Here is a 21,313-nt window from a genome sequence, read left to right as displayed (position 1 = left end):
AAACATAAAATCAGGAAAATAAAGGTAGTAAAAGCATAAATTTATATGAGAATAGCCAAAATGAGTAACTGTAGCTATTAATGAAGAGCTTTTTCTCTCTTGAAAGGAAAAGCATAATATAACATGAAATGACATAAAAAGTCACTTTTTAAAGTGCATTTATTGCTGATATTCATGTTTGGATATACACGCTTGTACTAATGAAAATCATGAGTAGGTAAACAACATACTATTTAAAAACATAATTGCATAGCAGGTTTAAGTAATTTAGGGTAAAACAATATAATAAAGAATAAGACTACAATTTGAGAAGCAACAAGAGTTTTAAGTTTTGATACATGTTATTAAAATGAAGGAAACTACTGCTTCACTAAATATTAAGTAAGCACTACCCTAATTTTCTACAATAGCAAAAACTAAGTGCACCACTGAGATGACTTCTCCAGTGGCGTAAAAATGAGAAGGAAATGCCCCAGCATTTCTCACACCCTCCCTCGACCTCTATTCAGGCATTCACTTTCCTTGGCTCCAACAAATATATTCTGCCTCTAGTTGAAAATAGATGCATTGTTTTAAAATTAACAAGGGAAAACAATACATTATTTGGTTTAAAAGAACAAGAAAAGTATCCATCTGATGCTTTGCCAGGAGTTAACCAAGAACAGCCAAATGACCAGCTTCACAACTTCCTACTAAAATGCATTAAACTATGCCACATGTGTTTTATATGGTGGCTGTCAATTCCTGGTCATTCTGCGCAGGTTAGCCTAAGCAGCTGAGAGCAGTTTAGAGCCAGACTGCTAACGCAGAGTTCGCTCATGTGTTTGGACTGATCAGTAATGTTCCTTGGAGTGCTTTTTTTTTTTTTTTTTTTTTTTTTTTAAGATCAGCCATATCAGTTTCTGTTAACTACAACATAGGAAGTACTTAGCAAACATTTGTTGAATGACTAAAGAACATCATCTCCATTTAACAATGGACAACACTTTCAACTTTTCCAGACTACGTAATTCTCAAAACACATTGTGAAACAGGCATTAGAATCACCACTATTTTACAAATAAGAAAACTGGAATTCAGAGACATTAATTTGCTTAATACCACACAATGGTTTTGTTGTAGAGTATGTTTCAAACCAAGTCGTGTGTGACTCCAGTAGTTGTGCTCTTGTGTGTATACCACAAAGTACACAAAACCCATCACAGTCAACAAATGTTCACTCATTAATTCATCCAACAGAGTAGAACCATATGTCAAATACTGAACTAGGTTTAAGTAATTAAGGCCCAATCTCTGCCCTCAAGTATTAATTCTCTTCCTTTCATCCAATTTTAAACGATGTGGATTAGCTGAAGATGAACTGAGCTGTGGATGTGGAAGCTGTGAATGAACTGAAGACAAGCTGAGCTAGGTTACTTTGAGATGAGATGAATAACAATGCAGATAAGCCACCAAGCATAAGCTGGGGGAACATTATGCAAAGACAGTCATTGCATGTGTACAATTTACTGATAATACTGGACTTCCATCAGTTTTATTCCTAGATATATATACAATGTAGTGTCCAAAGGTCATTGCTGGCATTCATGAGTTTGTGTACACACGTGTGTATGTGGATACATATGTTTACAGTTGCACCTGTGCTTAATGCCCCTACTCTTACCACAGTGAGCTGCTTCCCATTATCAGCATTAGGCACAAATGAATAACAATTTTACATACCAGGATTAAAATACTATAGCAAATAAAATGGCAAAATCAGTTTTCATTACCTTCTAATGTAACTTTAGCACTCATATTGAGCCACACGAATTGGTCTACTTCCAATAGCTTGAGATCACAAAATACAAAAAAAGAAAACCCAGGTAAGCCTTTTCAATCTAAATGCTACAGATGGTGAAGATAGGAAACTTGAAGGGATTCTGATGCAAAATCTGGTGCTGTAGAGCCATGCTGGCCCAAAAAGTGATTAGTGGAAGGGGAATTTGTAGAACTCCACTGCACTCAGTGTCCAGTTCCAACTCTTGTTAGAGGAAATGTTTAAAGTGAGAAAGAACATCACTGAATAATAATGAAGCCACCATCACCCTTCATCAATAAGGACACTGATCTAAGAAAGAAAACCATATTATCAAACTAGGAGAAATAAAAGTCCTTTTACTGAGCTATGCAGCTAACACAGTCTGGATAAGGAAATAAACTGAGGCCTCAAGAAAAAGGAAGATGTTTGCATTAGAGAGAACAATTAATACATTTGGATTAACCCTAGGAAATCTACCTGCCAGTTTAAAAAAATGCTCTTCCTTAAAAGTACACAGGAATAAATTCAGCTCTTGTGCAATCCCAAAGAAGGAAAACAATGCTGAATGACTTCTACTGCTGCCCAATATTAAAACATTGCAAGGCTTAGGCATTAATAGAGCACATTAATAGAGTAGTGGCACAAAGATATACAAAATAGACCAATGGAACAGAATGGAGAGTCCAGAAACAAACTCATACATATACATTCACTTGATTTGTGACAAAGGTGACACCGTATTGCCGTGGGTAAAGGTTGGTCATTTCAATAAATGAATTGGGTTAGATATCCAGATAAAAAACACAAAAACTTGACCTTTACCTCATACCATACTCTATAATCCACCTGAAATGGATTTTAGGTCTGAATGTAAAATGTAAAACAATAAAGAACTTAGAAGAAAATCCAGCAAATTATCTACATGACCTTAAGTAGGCAAAGATTACTTTAAAAGGACACAAAAAAGTAATTATTAGAAGAGGAAAAAATTATAAACTGGGCAATCTTACCATTGAGAACTTTCACTTAAAGAACCATTAAGAAAATAAAAAGCTACAAAATAGACATTTGTAATCCATTTACTCAACAAAGATGTATGTCCTTAATATAAAAGAAACTCCTACAAAACAATGATGAGAAATCAGACAAGCCAATGGAAAAAGGGTAAAAAATTAATTTTATAAGAGATAACCAAATAGTCAGTAAACATATTTTTAAAAAGTGCTCAGGACACTTAGTTATCAAAGAAATGCAAATTCAAACAACAATGTGATACCACTATCCAGTCATCAGAATAGCTAAATTAAAAAGACTACTGGGTGAGGTGGTATACCCCTGTAATCCCAGCTGTGGTGGGAGGACTGCTTGAGCCCAGGAGTTCTCGACCAGCCTGGGCAACATAGCTGACACCCAGTCTCAAAAACAAACCAAAACTAGTAATACCAGCCATGAGAATAACTAAAACAAAAATAATAATATCAAATGTTGTTGTCAAGGATGTGGAGCAACTAGAACTCTCACAGTTTGTGGAAATGTAAAGTAGTACAATCACCCTGGAAAACTCTTTGGCAGTATCTACGTACTAAAACTGATTATATGCATACTTTCTGACTCAGGAATTCCAAATGCTAGATACATACTCCAAAGAAATGCATACTTATGTTCACCAAAGACAGCTACAGGAATGTTTATATTTGCAGTATTTTTATCAGCCAGAAATGCCCAAATTTATAATAGGATATAATTTTATATATATATATATAAAACAAATTATAGTATATTTATAAAATGAAATGTCATACAACTGTACTGTCCAGTACAGTAGCTGCTGGTCACATGTAAATTTAAATGTAAATTAATAAGATTAAATAAAAGTAAAAATTCAGTTCCTCAGTTATACTAGGCACATTTCACAACTCAATAGTCACATGTAGCTAGTGGCTACTGTATTGGACAGAAGAGATAGAAAGCATTTTAATCACCATAGAAAGTTCTGTCAGGCATTGCTATTACATAGCAACGAGAATAAAGGAATTACAAGTTAACAAAGTGGGTGAATTCCACAAACACAATGTTGAGTAAAATAAACCAGAGACAAAGGAATATATATTTTGTATGCCTCTATTCATACCAAGATCAAACACTAACAAAACTAATCTATGTTACTAGAAGTCAGGATAGTGGTCATCCTTCAGAACTTGGGAGTATTGACTGGAAGGGAGCGTGAAGAGTCTTCTGAGGTTATGGTCATATTGATCCAGATCAAAAAATCTAGATACACATGTATTGACAACGGAAAAACACACGAGACTCAATACTGATGATGTGTGCAACTCTTCTGTATCTTTCTGAAATCTTTTTATTATCAAAAATTTTTAAAAAATCAGTCTCAGTCTACTGCTGAAGTCTTCTTTTGTTTCAGAGTCCTCCTCTGATGAAAATGAACTTAGATGTACATCCTAGATAGGCAATATGGCATGCTTTGGGATTACGGATTAACTTTAGCCAAGAAAACAAATAATTTTAAAAATCTCATATTCATCTGCTATTTTTACATGGCCATCATGGGTATAAAATGAATAAAGAACTGCAAAGATAAAGGAGAAGAAAATGTGGCTAGGAAGTATCTGCAAGATATTAAAAGAGAAAAGAAATTATTGAAAGGGATTTTGAAAGTTGATATAGTTACCAGAGACTCCATGGTGATTCAACTCCCAAGAGTCCTGGAAAGAAGGGAGAAAGCAGTAAACCAATCTTAGAAAAAGAGGTGGCTGACTCTTCAAATTGGCCATGAAAAGTCCATAGATTCCTTTAGACTATTAAAAAGCCAAGAGGCCGGGCGCAGTGGCTCACCCCTGTAATCCCAGCACTTTGGGAGGCTGAGGCGGGCGGATCACCTGAGGTCGGGAGCTCGAGATCAGCCTGACCAACATGGAGAAACCCCGTCTCTACCAAAAATACAAAAAATTAGACAGGCGTGGTGGCATATGCCTGTAATCCCAGCTACTTGGGAGGCTGAGGCAGGAGAATCGCTTGAACCCAGGAGGTGGAGGTTGTGGTGAGCCGGGATCACGCCATTGCACTCCAGCCTGTGCAACAAGAGCGAAATTCCATCTCCAAAAACAAAAAAAGATGAGAAAACTCTCAAAGATTCACAGAAGCAGGAGTAGAAAGTTTCCCTATGAAAAGGCACAGGCTGTTTTGGTACCCTGTGGCCAACAATCCAATTAAAATCACTGTCACCCACAAAAACCTTCATCTGATATTGAATGTCTAAACACTGAAAAAAAAAAAAATCTGATATTGAACTTTTGAACACTTAAAAAAAAAATCAACGTAGATGTAATCACTGCAATCACGCAATCACGTATGGGATTTAGATACAAAGAAAAAAATCTCTATTGGGCTGGAGACCATTGTCAAAGCAAATCTGTTGTTTATTGTCTTTTTAAAAATTTTTCATAGGTGCTATAGAAGGGACAAAGTTCAAGAAAGGCAGAAGCTTCAAAATATAAGAAAATAATTTTAATAACAGCTTCATCTCTTTTTTAGAGATTTAGAATTAGAAAATCAACATGAAGAAAAACAGTGTTGAGAAGAATTTTAGAGGTTGTCTACTACATTCCTAGCTTTATTTTAGCAAAAGTGCTTTAAAGAAATTCACATGTTAAAAATACATTCTATTTTGAACACAGTCAGAAAAGGAGATTTCTGTACCTCTTTTGGTATCCCATTTCAATGACTGTCACTCTGAAGTGACTCTGAGGTTTTCCTTAAATACCTCCTAAATCTGGTCACATTGTTTTTTTTGTTTTATTCTTTAAAAAGATGGAAGGTTAGTAGTATTCATTCTCTACGCAATGACAATTCCTTTTATAACTTCCAAACTTTCAAAAATCATTTATGAGACATTTTCACATACATTATCTATTTAACCCTTGAAATAATCCTATTATTATTTGTCCCATTCTACAGATGGAGAAATTCAAGGCTTAGAGAGTTAAAACAACTGAGGCTGAGGGGGAATGGAATAATCCCAAGGTTATTATATTCAATCCTTAGGGTCAAATTCAGCTAGCTACTTTGTATATAACTAAGTCACTAACCCCTTTACTTCTTTCCATCCAGAGTATTTATTTTAGCAAAGACTTAGCAAATGCTAAGTAAAATCAGAGGGCTTGCTTCTATGAAGAATTCATGTGTCATTTGATTTTTCAAGCTGTGTATTTTCACAGTGAAGATTTGTAATTTGTGCCACCATCATTCCCCTTCTTCCACCAACTGTACCGGTATTTCCCTCAGGGGCTGTCAATCATATTGTTGAGCCTTCCCCTGTTTAAAGAGTTAGCAAAGAATCCAGGCTGCTCCAAATCGGCACTTTTTCCCAGAAATCTGAATCTTGGGTGGGCGACAGAAGATTGGAAATGGTCAGAATTCATCCATTTCACAGATGAGTTCCCTGAGCCTGCCCTAGTTTCTAAGAGCACATCCTTCAGCTTCTACTCCTTTCTCCCAGTGAGTCCATTTTCAGATAAATTCATTTTCTACTTAAGTTAGCCAGTGTTGGTTTCTGTTGCTTGCAAGCAGAGAACCTTAACTGATACAGCTCTTCAGAGGGGTAGATAAGAATATGTATTTATTAATTCTGCCTCTATTATGTATCTATTACATAGGCGGGAAATATTAAAATGAAATCAGCCTATTGGCATTTTGTAAGCTAAGAAAATTCACTCATGTTGAACAAAGTACTAATGTTTTATTCCTGGATCAAGGGCAACAATAAGTTGGCAAATTCTCCAGAATCTTAGCTACATTTTTCTTCAGAAAAATGAAAAATGGCTTCTGGGACATTGGATTATTCAAGAAGTACAGAAAATTCAGAAAGTGCCAAATGTGTTTAACGAGGTACTTTCCTGTGACAAGTTCTTTCTCAGAATTGCTCAGAGAGGACAAAAGGCACTGTAGCAATACATCGTCTCATATCCCCTCCATGCTAGGCGAAAGGGAAACACAGGTGTCAGGCCTCAAAACGCCTGGCTATTTAGTCAGAGACAGCTGCAGCTGAAGTGCTAAATGAGCCCTGGTTATCAGGACTTTCAAGTCTAAAAGGAAAAACTGGTTTATGAAAAAAAAGGTGCAACTGTCCACTCAACATTCAACAAAGGTGAGGCTGAGTTCTCCTGGACAACTGTCTTAAAATTCACTACATGAAGAAGCATTGTATCAGATTCTTTTCTCTTCCCAGGACTGGCAAAGGGAGCAATGGCCTATCAATACTTTCAAATTGCCACAATACCACCCTTATTTCACAGTTCACAGAGATTATAAGCCAACTATCAAAGGATACTATGATCCGCTATCTGGAGTAATTCACTCAATAAACAAAAGCTTCTACAACATATCTGGCATGTTATGGAGGAGATAAAGAATTATAAAGGAAGAAGCTTGCTTAGTGTAAGATAATTTTCAATCTGATTGAGAAAATAAGGTAAAAAAATGTGAAATAACTAATAACAGGCAACACAGGAAGCACCCCAACTGCCAGGTGCAGACAGTAAAAAATCAGGGATTCCAAACCCTGAGATCCACTCCCTCAGCTGTAACTCAAGACAGTTCCTTAGCCATATAAACACAGGCACTTAATGTCCTTCCCTTTTTAATTAAGAGCTGATTTCAATACCAAAGCAAACATTCATCAGAAAAGCACATCGGTATAAAGAGGGTAGAAGGCGGTTGCGGGGAAGAAGAAAAATAACTATTGGGTACTAGACTTAGTACCTGGGTAACAAAATATTCTGTACAACAAACCCCCGTGACACAAGCTTACCTATTTAACAAACCTGCACATGTGCCCCTGAACCTAAAGTAAAAAGTTCTCAAATAATAAACTTAAAAAAAAAAAAAAAAAAAAGGAAGCCATAAAATAACAGGGATAAAAATTATTTCTTTTGGAAACTAAGAAATGACAGAGTTATCTCACAGTCAAATGCCCTGCACCTAATGGAGCCTTAAATATGGCTTTTGATTTGACTGAGTGACAAATACTTAATCCCTTTTTATCACTAGTTATCAATATTTGTGTTCAGGGAAAATGCAAAATAATATTTAGGAATAAAAAAGCCCTAGTTCACAGACTATTCAGAAGTCCTAAGATGTATGTCTTCTCTCACCTGGGCTGAGTCCAAGCAGCTCACCTATAAACAGTGCTTGTTTGGCAAAAAAAAAAAAAAAAGTACAAGAACAGGACAACCGATACACACTCGGGGAAGAATTCATATTTCTTTTGGTAAAGTGTGCAATTACAAGCTCCTTACTAATTCTGCAATCTGTTGACAAAGGGCATGCAATGTCACACCATTTTGTCCAGAGACTGTGGATTGGACTCCCCCTGACCACAGCATCCTCCGGCCAGCTAACCAGGCAGGACTATCAGTTCAAGCAATAACAAGGAAGCAGGAGCAAATGAAACCTCAGTTACTCTGGGGTGGCATTCCTAAAGTCAGAACCAATGTCACAGCAAACAAAACTGAACACTTCCCCAGTTCAGAAGAGCTCATATAATGTATAGGCCATGCTTTGCTTTATAAAATACAGGAGCTCAAAAGCCAAGTACAAAGTTATGCTGGACAATGTTAGAAAGTATCTTCATTTATGCTACTATAGATTATGGCCAACGTGATGGTGGGTGCAGAGAAGCTTTACTAAAAAAATCAAATGGTTGTTTTAAAGCCAAATTTCCAAAATAGTTATTTATTTTATATCTTTAGTGTCACAATAATATAAATCAGAATGTGATACCTCCATGTAACTGTTAATCAAATATACACCAAATTCCTTAGACTATTTATAAATTATAATATACCTTTGTAAACAGAAATTTCTACAGAAAATTCTAACCAAAACATAAAATATTATTATTAAGATAATAAACACAGAAAATAAAAGCCAAATTTAGCCCAGATGCAAAATCGTTCATGAAACATCCTAAACCATTTTCTAGTCCTCCTCTATAAGAATTCCACTCAAGCTAAATTGGCAGATATCTACATCACATGCAAATCCCTTCTGATCATTTACTATAGCCATTCCTTCTCCCCAATGTGTCCCTCCCTCAGATCTGCCCTTCTCCCTTTCTGGATTGTAAATTTCTGTCCAGCCCTGATGGAACTTTTCTGCATCCCTGACAGTATATAGCCTTTATTCCCTTATGCATAGAGATGTCAAGAGTTATTTGTTGATTTGAATAATCATTTTGACAACTTTGGGGCAGACGAAGAGACTCTCAATTGTTAAGCTCACAAATAATTTTTTTTTTTTTTGAGATGGAGTCTTGCTCTGTTGCCCAGGCTGCAGTGTAGTGGCATGATCTCAGCTCACTGCAACCTCCGCCTCCAGGGTTCAAGCAATTCTCCTGCCTCAGCCTCCCAAGCAGCTGGGATTACAGGCATGTGCCAAAACGCCTGGCTAATTTTTGTACTTTTAGTAGAGACGGGGTTACCATGTTAGCCAGGCTGGTCTCAAACTCCTGACCTCAGGTGATCCGCCCGCCTTAGCCTCCAAAAGTGCTAGGATTACAGGCGTGAGTCACCATACCTGGCCACAAATAATTTACCTATTCAAAAAGAAGTATTTTTTGAGCACCTACTATGTACAAGATATAATGCCAGGGACAATGAAGAATGCAAAGATGGAACTGATGAAGACTGACTTTCAAGGAGCTCAGAATCTAGTGATGAAAATAAGATCAACACCCAAGTCACCATAATCAATACAAGCTAGGCAATTACCAACACTTCACTATGGATATGCTAAAGAAGGGTAGGATTACTTAACACTATGAGGGGTTGGCAGGTGATTACAGAACTCTAGGAAGAAGAGGTCGCTATGCTGAACAGGAAGGAGTAGACATGATGTCCTTAACAAGCATAAACAAAGGCAAGGAGTGGGCAGAGTTCAGAAAGTTAATGGATGAAGCAAGGGGAGAGTGACACTTTAGAACATGTATATGATATAAAGAAAAAGAAACAAAGGTGAAAGTCATTTGTATCATGAATGAAAGGGGGTTAAACATGGGAAATTGGGAGGTCATCAAACACTAAAGTCATGATATGTAGGAGGATTTATGAGGATAATTATGGTATCCGAGGAAAACTCATATATTGTAACTTTTTATGATGTCAATTTATAACTGAAATACTATTCAACACAGTAATGTCTATTCAATTAGAACTGACATGAGGCCGGGCGCGGTGGCTCATGCCTGCAATCCCAACACTTTGGGAGGCCGAGGCAGGCAGATCACAAGGTCAAGAGATCAAGACCATGCTGGTCAACATGGTGAAACCCCGTTTCTACTAAAAATACAAAAATTAGCTGGGTGTGGTGGTGCGCGCCTGTAGTCCCAGCTACTTGGGAGGCTGAGGCAGGAGAATCACTTGAACCTGAGAGGCGGAAGTTGCAGTGAGCTGAGATCGTGCCACTGCACTCCAGCCTGATGACAAAGCAAGACTCCGTCCCAAAAAAAAAAAAAAAAATTGACATGAAAAGTTCAAATAACACACAGTGTTAAATATTCTTCAATGTGTTACGTGAATAAGGCATAAATTCCACCCCATCTTTAACATCTACATGACTGTATAATAAATGATCTTCATATGAAAATCTACCAACAGGGCAAGGTCCTGAAGGATTCTTCTGGAACATCTAAGAAATAAGATTTTGGGGGATAAAATTCAGGGAGATTATATTTTAGTGTGTAAACTGGCACTATGGTGTGTATATATAAAAAACAACAGCACACATACGGTAAGTCAGGCAGAATTCATAAGATCATCGTATTACCAACTGACTGTAAACTGGAAAACTCGCTGGTATTAAAAAAATAAACAACAAACAAAATAAACACAATTACAACTACAAGGAAACAAGCATGCTAACGATTTCAAAAACCACTGAGATTTCTTGGGGCAGGGAGAACCCTGATTCTCTCAAATTCAGACTACTTAGATGTATCCATGCAGCTTACTCTGGCTCAATTACCATGTTCCTGGGCTCAAAAACTTGCCCAGTTCTTTTTCACTCTTGAAAATAAAAGCAGGAGGAATTATTTGTGGTAGGTCTCTTTGCTATTTGTGGAAAGATTCCTGTTGCCACTGGAAAACCAGGTATGAAAGTATCAGTTAGGTAAGAAACCAGTGTTAATTTCAAGGAACCATCTACGAAAAACAAATGCCTGATTTTCAGATGATTTGGTACTTTATTATAGAAGCCTTTGGATGGTAACAGAGGCAAAGGTATACAGAACTGCCTTATTTTAGCTGTGGGTTCATTTTGTGAGTTAAATCTATGAGTCCCACTGGACATCCCAACTTCTTGCTATTGCCTACTTATCTTGGTACATGGAAACATCCTTCACAGTAGATTTATCAAAAGTACTGAGAGAATGAAAATTTCTTATTGAAGACTCTAAAATAATTACAGGTATAAATGCAGGGTTTTATCAACAAAAGGCAAGGCTTACTTACAGGATCAGCATACCTAAAATCCCTGAGGAGCAAAGACTGCACCTATGGGGGATGTATTGATTAACAGGAAGGCAATGAAGACTTCTGAAGACAACAAAGACATTTCTAACAAATTCCAAATGGATATCCCTTCCCTCGGGCTGGGGGCCTCAGCACAGACAGTCACACCCTGGGTGCAGGTCCAGGTCCTGCCTACGAGCTTTATGCAGGACAACTGCAGCATAAATTCAAACATGGGCAACCCTCAGATATACCAATCTTGTTTGGTATTACATCTCTTTAATATTTAGAGGATGAGCAATTATAGCATTTATTTTCATGTTGGGGAGAAGGGGGATGGTATTTTACTTCAACCAAGAAATAATGCTAGAGGATACTGGAAGTGTGCTTATTTTCTAAAAAGCTAAACTTTGAGGGGTTTTTCCCCCAATCCTTTTTCAAGTGGTTTTAGAAGTTTCTGTTACTTTAACACAATGGCAGGGAAATGTGTTGGAAAGGTTATTGGAAGTGATCGATGGGCCTATTTTGAAATCAAATGAAGCCTGTGGTACTACTGAAAGAAAATCACAAAATTCAAAGTTAAACCAGACTGAATGGTTTTAAGTTGTTTTCATTCTTTTTTCAATTTGTTAAAAAGCAAGGCCACCACCACCTCTTTGAAATCCCTGACTTTGGCCAATTTATGATACTTAACAAACTGTCTCCTTAACATAATGTGCTTCCCCAAATTTTAAACCTGAAAATATTTATTGCTGAACATCCAAATATGCCTTTCATTGACATCACTAAAAATAAAAATCTGTTTTTTATAGGTGTAACTCTAGAGGTTTAGGAAAAAGACATTTATCAAAAACTTATTATCTATTAAAAGTCTCATTTATGATGGGATGGAAAATGTATATTTCCAAATCCCCCTATGCACTCCAGACATGTGAAGACACTACTCGTGTTGTCACACTATTGTGAACACCTGGACCATTCAGCCGACTGCTCCGATGAAGAGTCGCACCTACCTTATTGTGCTCATACTTGTACGGGATCTTGAGTGTGTCCATGGCTCTGATCATGGCCTGCATGGCCGTGAAGATGTTCTGATACACCAGCTTGGTGAAGCCCCTTTTATCTTCATCAGAGTATCCTGACCCATGGATGATTCTCATCTGCTTGATAAACGTACTCTTGCCACTCTCTCCTGTCCCTGAAAGAGGAACAATAGCAGCTTATCAGACCACAGCGCCATCTCAGTCTCTCAGATAACTAAACCAAATACCATGCCTTGGTTTAGCATCCCCAGATGGCCTGCTGAGAGGAGCAATTCTAGAATTGGAAACGCTACCTATGGTGAACATTCAGCAAAATTAGAGGGAGAGAGTATATTTCAAAGGCAGATGACCTCCAACAACAACAACAAAAAACCCAAACCTGTCACCTCTTTGGAAACCACTCAGCACTGAATTTTGATAGTCATTTGTAACCATGTATCTTGCAAGAAACAATGACAACAGCATCTTTTGAACATGGTAAAACCTGATAAAGCTCTGTTCCCTGGAGAATATCTGAAACGCTTCCAGGACACTGGGTTGATTAGCCAGGATTTGAATCTGGAAATGACAGTGCACTTACACAAAAGGTATTCAGACAGAGACAAGAAAAAAAAGGCCTAAAAATTTCTAGACACGTTATCTATTTTATTTTTTTTAGACACAGGGTCTTGCTCTGTAACGCAGGCTGGAACGCAGTGGTGTGATCATAGCTTACTGCAGCCTTGAACTCCTAAGATAAAGAAATCGCATCTCAGTCTCTTGATCCTCCCACCTCAGCCTCCCAAGTAGCTGGAACTACAAGCATGCACTACCATGCCCAGCTAATTTTTTTTTTTTTTTTTTTTTTTTTTAATTTCTGTAGAGACAGGTTCTCACTAGGTTGACTGGGCTGGCTGTGAACTCCTAGCCTCAAGGGGTGCACCAGCCTTGCCTCCCAACACCCAGCCCATTTTCTCCAATATTAAAATGAGGCATAAGAACACAGTATCCTGGTAAGGCAAGAAGAAGAATCATTTTTCTAGATACCACATATCCCCTGAATTTATTTCTGGTAGGGGGCTGGTTGACTGAGTTATTCCAAGGAATCACCTAATTCAGGAAAGCAACGGTGGTTCTTCTTCTCTCTCCCCATTCTTGACTAGTAACATTATATAGAAATGTATTGTGATTAGCTTTTTTTCCTTCTTTTTATTGTGATTAGCTTTTTTTCCTTCTGTGCTATCTCCTTTTTCACATCTTCAATATTACTTTTCTGTTACCATAAGCCTGAAGGTAATCCCTAACAGAGCTATGCATGTCGCTGGGAAGAAGACAAGACAGAAAAATGGGATCACTTCACAAAATGACAGCATATTTCTTCTACAATGAATCCAAATCGAAAAACTTCATTTTTCTAAATGTAAGTGGTCATTTTCATGTGTCCTTTCTCAGGGCCTGTTTCTCACTCCCTCTCAAATTTCCTTGAGATCTCCAAAACAGTAACAGTCTTTATCTTACCCCAAAAATATGAAGAAAATAAAAGTGCCAATTTGGATATTAAAGACGGAATAACAGAATGAAACACACAATGGCCATTATCACCAGGGTCCTTAATGCCATTTCCTCACTACAAAGCTGAGAAAAACAAAGAAAGAAAGGGAAGGAAAGGAAGAGAGAGAGAAAGGAAGGAAAGGAGGAAGAGAGAGAAGGAAGGAAGGAGGGAGAAAAAAAATAAAAGCTAGTAATACGCCATCTGTCCTAAATTCATTTTGTTTTTCTGATGGTTGGATTTCATTACTATCTTTATAAACAATCACAAAATTTCAATTAAGTATTACAGTTTTCATAGAAGCCTCTTAAATGACTGCAGATGTCTTGGTAAATACATAGCCCTCACACAGTTACAATGAAAGGTATTTCTAGCCATAGAGTCCTGCAGTGGCTGATTCCTTTATAATAATTTCCCTATTACTTTTAGTAAAGTGATCTGGAACTTGTAGAAATATAAATTAACAGCTGTAATGTGAATGCTATCACCCCAATTTAACAGGATTAATTCAGAAAGTTTAAAATGAGTATTTTATAATTCCAACCATGAATAGTGGACAAAAACATAAAGTGGCTGAAACCTACCATTTCTCTAATAGAAATGAAGCTACTAAAATTGTTTCTCATTATCAACCAATGATTTGCTAGTCATATACTAGAGAAACTAGTATATTTACTCTCCCATAGATTGCTTCTTTATTATCACGATCCCACAGCCAAAGGCTTGCTCTGAGGGCCTAAGTGTAAACAACCATTAATTCACAATAAAAACAGAAGAAATCCTGATTTGTGAGGTTAATATCAGGCAACAGGACCTTTTTTCTCCTGGTCACCTGCATATACTTGTAACTACCCTACCCCCACAAAAAAAGAGAAAGTATCACATGAAGTATAAGCACACTGGTATGTGGTTAATTGAAATCACTTTGGGCAAGAGCAGTCAACATTTGGCACTTCTTTGGATCTAGTCACCAAGTCCCTGGGCACTGTCCACACACTGGATATCACACTAATGTAGACTCCAAGTAGGGGCCAAACATGTGACTGATAAGTGAATTAGGAGAAATTAAAAGAAAAGAAAAAACAATCAAACAATCAACCCTAAGATATTTTCCTGTTGCCAGAAACACGCCCAGGGATCCTTTCTCCACCATCTCATCTTGCTGGGTACCCCCAGGAGGCTGACCAATAGGGATTTCAACAGCTTTGTTATACTCTGCCTTCTGCTTGGGTTTAGCCAACAGGAAACCAGAGAGCAGGAGAAAAAGGAAAGGGCATTTATTCTCCTAGCTTCCGCTCTGCAGTAAGCACAGGTGTGCTATGTTGACTTCAAGAGGTTCCAGCTCCTGCTGGGTGGCCCTCTCCATACCGCTGCTCTCTCTGGGTTCCAACAACTGCTGCCTTGTCCAGCTATTGCTTGGCCCCAGGTAACTGCACCAGCTCATACAAGTTACTTACACCTACTCCACTCCTCAATCCCCACACTGGAGTGTGCCATCCGCTTCCTTCTGGAACTCTGACTAGTACAAATACCAATCAGATGAAGGACAAGGAATACAAGGGAATGGAGGGCATCCTCTCTTTCTCCTCTGTCCTGTTCTCTATAAATCTTTTATTTACAAAGTGTTTTCTATTCAGTAACTCATTCTCATGACACACTTCTGGAAGCCAATCATGATAAAGAAACAGGGCTGGGCATGATTTTCACAACTATCCTAAATCCAGGATAATTCACTTCTATTGCCCACAATTTAAAAATATCTCATCCGGGCTTTGACTAAACCCATTTTTTTCTCCCTTTAAGCTAATTTCGAATTTCTGAATACTATTTCAATTAAAGGAACCCATTTTGAATCTTGGTGCCATCTTCCAATTGACCAGCCCTAAGTTCCAGGTAAATTTCACTCAAGAACTTAATGTTTACACTTTGATTTTATTATACAAATGTTGTGAATTCAAAGTGAAGGCAAACCTTCGCGTAAGAAAAATCTGCATGATGCACATATTGTAGGTAGAGTAATACAAGTAGGAAATTAAGGTATTATTTGGCACTAGAACAGAATTCAGCCAAAAAGCACAGTCATACATTGGTATCCACAAGGGATTGGTTTCAGAATTCCCCTCTTTGGACACCAAAACCCAAGGGTGCTCAAGTCCCTGATATAAAATGGTATAATATTTGCATATAACCTATACACATCCCCCATACACTTTAAAATATCTCTAAATTGTAATACCTAATACAATGTAAATGCTATGTAAATAGCTGTCATACTGTATTGTCATTTGTATTATTTTTACTGTTGTATTGTTTTTATGGTTTTTATACAATATTTTCTATCCAACATTGGTTGAATCCACGGATATGGAACCCGCAAATAGGGAAGGCCAAATGCATATGGACTAAAACATCAACAAAGAAAAAATCTCAGCTTCTTTGTTCCATACAGTTCTATGACAGATAAATGAATTATTCTTAACAAATGTATAAGCCAAATTTCATGTGTCATTCTCCTATTTTTATAGAATTATACAATACTCTGAGTTTGAAATGGACATTTTAACAATCTAGTCCTGATTAGTATGAAAAATTTTGGTATAATAAAAAAACAGCTGTTCCCAAATTACATAAAATTATGTTGTTTCCTAAGGCCACATGAAAAGGAAAAGTATAAGAGACTTCACAATTCTCTATCTCTGAATGAAAAAAAGCAGACTTTTCTACTAGTAGATTATTTCAAGAATGCAGTGATGACTAACGTCTTTTCACAGCATAGGGCAATGAAAAGCACAAATAACTCTGACCAATCTAAAGAAATATGATTCTGTTTCCAAGACCACTGGTACTATAAAATCTAGCGACAAGCCCTTACATAAAAAGTCTGGCGGAGGGATAAGGATCCCATTTTTGCTAGTTTAAATATATCCCCTATCAAGTTATTTAATAACTTTAACAAGCAAATGAACACACACAAGGGTGTGAGTCCCAGGAAAAACCCTGCTCTTTCTTTCAATGGTCTATATAAATATGACTTGAAAATATCCCCATAAACGTTATTTGTACCTTCAGGCAAGTACTCTGCCTTTCCTTATCCCAGCTCATCTAAATACCCAGAAATGAGATTACCCAGAAATAAGACTATTTAAGAACCATGCTATGAAAAAGGCCACTTCATCCAGTGTGCATAATTGGCTGTAAGGAATACTAATTTTTCTTCCCTACTCGCCAGATCAGGATAAAGCACAGACAGCAATCCCCAGTTCATTTCATATCTCCTTCCATCAGAACAAACATCAAACACAAACTCAATATACTGTGATACAGTGTATCACTTTGTAAACTGTTAGAATACATCACATTAGGGCCAGGCGTGGTGGCTCATGCCTGTAATCCCAGCACTTTGGGAGGCCGAGATGGGTGGATCACGAGGTCAGGAGATCGAGACTATCCTGGCTAACACGGTGAAACTCCGTCTCTACTAAAAATACAAAAATTAGCCGGGCGCGGTGGCAGGCGCCTGTATTCCCAGCTACACGGGAGGCTGAGGCAGAAGAATGGCATGAACCCGGGAGGCGGAGCTTGCAGTGAGTGGAGATTGTGCCACTGCACTCCAGCCTGGGCGACAGAGCAAGACTCCTTCTCAAAAAAAAAAAAAAAAAAAAAAAGAATACATCACATTAGGCACACACCCTCTCACACAATCTGATGCTTCCATTTTAGGCCTTTTTTAATCCCCCCAAGATCTTTTCAACACAACAGGATTCCCACATACAAGTTCTGCCACAAATCTGTATTTACTCTATGTGTCTGATTCACATAAACCATATATATGTTAACACTGATAATTTTGCCTATTTGCATGATGTAGTCTGCAAATAGTTGTCAAAAATGACCATTTTAAATCCAATTACATGTTACCTTCTTAACGGTAATAAATTAGCATTTATTGTTGAAAGCACGGACTTATTGGTTCTTTCTCTCACTTGAACTAGCTTCAAGCTTGGGCTATTATGTTATCAAAAGAGCTGCCAAGGCCAAACCACATATGCAGAAGCATTGCTCAATGCTTAAAAAATGTCAGTTATTACTGCCACTGCTCTGAAGGATGTTGGTGCCCATTTCCATACAAGGGCCCTGAAAACAATCACTGAATACTACCAGGAACTTCAAGGGTCTACATGGTTCATCATCTTTATTCTGAAGAATAAAAAAAGGGGGTGGGGGCAGAAAACACACTTTACCAGGGCCTCTCACAGACTGAGGGAAGCCTGTACCACTTCTACTTTTTTTTTCCAAGGGTCTCTGTTATGCCAAAACAGTTACCAAAACGGTGGCATTTAAAGCTATACAATGAATGTATTTATTTCACACTGCCAGGGCCTTTCATGACTATATCTGAATATATTGTCAAACTATCAGAAGTTTAATCTGAAGACCTTAATGAATGGGAAGCTCAGGACAAATGTCCCCGCCCCACTCTCTTAACTGGCCAGTACCCAGATAAACAACAGCCAAGAACAAAACCCAAGACTCACAGAGCTGAATTATAGAGTAACTGTACTTCAGGTCCACTGGTTTAAGCTAACAGTTTGAAACATGAAATCTCAGCACCACCTCATCTGAACTTGGGCTACTTTCACATACACTCGGAAAAAGCAGAACTAGAAATTTCAAGGAGAAATTTTCTACCAATAAGCACATCATCAATCCACATCTGCAAAGATAAAAGTATTCAATAGCACTGAGTCAAAACTCAATCCATGTGTTGTCCACATTCCAGGCTATATCTCCTTTAAAATATCTGTATTCTGTTTTCTGCACATTTTCCTCCACTTAGATTAAAAACCTGCATTTGAAACACAGCAGCTCTAAGACTAAAGTCGCCATAACTTCCCATCTTTTAATGACTGTCTGTTGAGGGCAAGAGTTGAGTACAGTTAACCATTTGTCCCCACCATGGTCTTGCAGAAGATCCGAGACAATTTCTAAAATGTAACACAGAACAGAACTGAATTTAGTATAACCAACTACAAGTGGAAACTGGACATTAATTTAGTAGTAACCAGGACTATTAATGATAATTAATCCAGTTAAGTTGTTTTAAAGGAAAAGATAGGCAAAACACACTGAAAATTCATTTACTGAATGTATCAGAAGGTCATGTAGTCCTGGACTTCTCAGTGTGGTACAATCCTCCCAGAAGAGTCACCTGATCATCCAAGGTTACTCAAAGGTATGAGAGCATTTTCTTGCAGTGCCGGTAGTAAACATTTGTGTATTAAAAACTAACATCAGTTGATTGCAGAACTTCCTGAATATACTAAAAAACATAAATTTGTACATTTAAAATGGTAAGTTTTAGGCCCGGCGCAGTAGCTCACGCCTGTAATCCCAGTACTTTGGGAGGCTGAGGTGGGCGGATCACTTGAGGTCAGGAGTTCAAGACCAGCCTGGCCCACATGGTGAAACCCCGTCTCTACTAAAAATATAAAAATTAGCCAGACGTGGTGAGGCGCCTATAATCTCAGCTACTCGGGAGGTTGAGGCAGGAGAATCGCTTGAATCAGGGAGGTGAATGTTGCAGTGAGCTGAGATCGCACCACTGCACTTCATCCTGGGCAAGAGTGAGACTCTGTCTCTAATAAATAAAAATAAAATGGTAAATTACTGTATATACATATCTCAAGTTTTAAATTTTTTAAAACTAGCATCAGTATAATTTGGAGAACAGGAAGATTACATGAGTTTTCATGCTAAAACTTGTTCAGCAAGTTACTTTGAGCCAATCTGCTCAACTTATTCCCATTCTTTCCCCCTAAGAGTACATGTTCACCTGCTCTGCCTCTGGATGTATTTTGGACAAAAGGTTTGAGAAGCCCTGAACCCACTGATTTTATAAAGGAGGGAACTGACTCATTCACAGATTCTGCTGGTTGACAGCTAATGAGGGAGAAGATAAGACTGGAACCTACCAAGGTCTCTTATCTGTCCAGAGCTCCTGATCTTGTGTCCTCATACACTAAACATTTTTCCTATTAATAAAACTTACAAGTATTTGTTATAGAATATTATTTTAAAATTTGAACATTTTGATGTATTTCTTTCCAGTCTTTTTTTTTTTTCTAGGTAAATGTACTTATTCCTGTTCTAGTTCTAAAATAAAACTGCAACAGGCTGGGCGTGGTGGCTCATGCCAATAATCCCAGCACTGAGAGACACCGAGGCAGGTGGGACATTTGAGGTCAGGTCGAGACCAGCCTGGGCAACATAGTGAAACCCTGTCTTTACTAAAAATACAAAAAAAAAAATTAGCCCGGTGTGGTGATGTGCGCCTGTAGTGTCTTTGTGAGGCTGAGGGGGGAGAATCGCTTGAACCCAAGCGGCGAAAGCTGCAGTGAGCAGAGATCGAGTCACTGCGCTCCAACCTGGGTGACAAAGCAAGACCCTGTTACAAAAAAACATTTTTTTTTAAACCTGCAACAGTACTTTGTTATTTTTCACTTAATATACTGTGACAATTATTCTCTGATACTAATTATTCTTCAGAAATGGTTAATAATTATCTGAAAAAAAAATCATAAAGATGTGTGATCATTTAAAAATTACCCCGTCATAACACATTTTGAGCGTTTCTAATTTTTTGCTTTTGTGAATAATGCTCTGGTAAACATCCCTAAACAAAAATCTCTGCCTCAATCTCTACTTCCTTAGGAGAGTATCATAGAAATGTATTAGCCCAAGGATGTAATCTTTGTGAAGGATCTGGCAGTCCTGTAACTGTACCAGCTGACTCAAGCACAGACCCATCCCCCATCCCACTTTTGAAAATACTGTATTTTTTAACTCCTACAAATCTGAGAGACAGAACTAAATTTAATTTACATCTTTACTTTTGAGAAGAAACATGCTTCATACTTTTCTTGTTCATTTTTATTTCTTCTATGAACTTGCCCTTTTCATTTCAGGACTTGCTGTTTTTCCTATTCGTTTTTTAAAACAATGTAGTTTTTAAACACAAAATTAATGCTCATTTACAAATATTTCCCCAATTTGTCATTTTATTTTCATTGTTGACAAAACTGATGCATAAATTTGCACTATGAAAGAAATGATTACAGTCATTCATCTAAGCTTTCCTTTAGTGATTTCTTTCATTTATGTCTTAAAAAGGGCTCAAACATATATATTTTATTCTAGCTTTCAAGGTTTTACCTTTTACAATTAACTAACAAAATAAAAACACATATTTTGATGTGTGGTATGCAGTGATTTTTTTTTTTACTAAAAAACTTTTTCTCAAAGTCATTACATACTTTAAGGTCACATGGTCTCAGGAGTGTCTGGCCTCAACAGGAATTTTTTTCATATCCTCTAATGTGCCCCTAAATGGTGATCAAAAAAATATATGAAGCATATT

General features: G+C 37.5%; 1 protein-coding gene across 1 annotated transcript in view; it reads right to left on the bottom strand.

Annotated features, from left to right (window-relative positions):
* LOC105498714 (G protein subunit alpha q) overlaps nucleotides 1-21,313 on the bottom strand; it is a 321,416-nt gene that overhangs the window by 191,710 nt on the left and 108,393 nt on the right. Inside the window, exon 2 of the mRNA XM_011770985.3 lies at nucleotides 12,339-12,523. Within this exon, the coding sequence (XP_011769287.1) occupies nucleotides 12,339-12,523 (185 nt within the window). The remainder of the gene's footprint in view (nucleotides 1-12,338; nucleotides 12,524-21,313) is intronic.

The sequence above is a fragment of the Macaca nemestrina genome, chromosome 14 (assembly GCF_043159975.1).
Source record: "Macaca nemestrina isolate mMacNem1 chromosome 14, mMacNem.hap1, whole genome shotgun sequence".
In the NCBI taxonomy this organism is placed as follows: Eukaryota; Metazoa; Chordata; class Mammalia; order Primates; family Cercopithecidae; genus Macaca; species Macaca nemestrina.
This window is presented reverse-complemented; position numbering and strand designations above follow the sequence as displayed.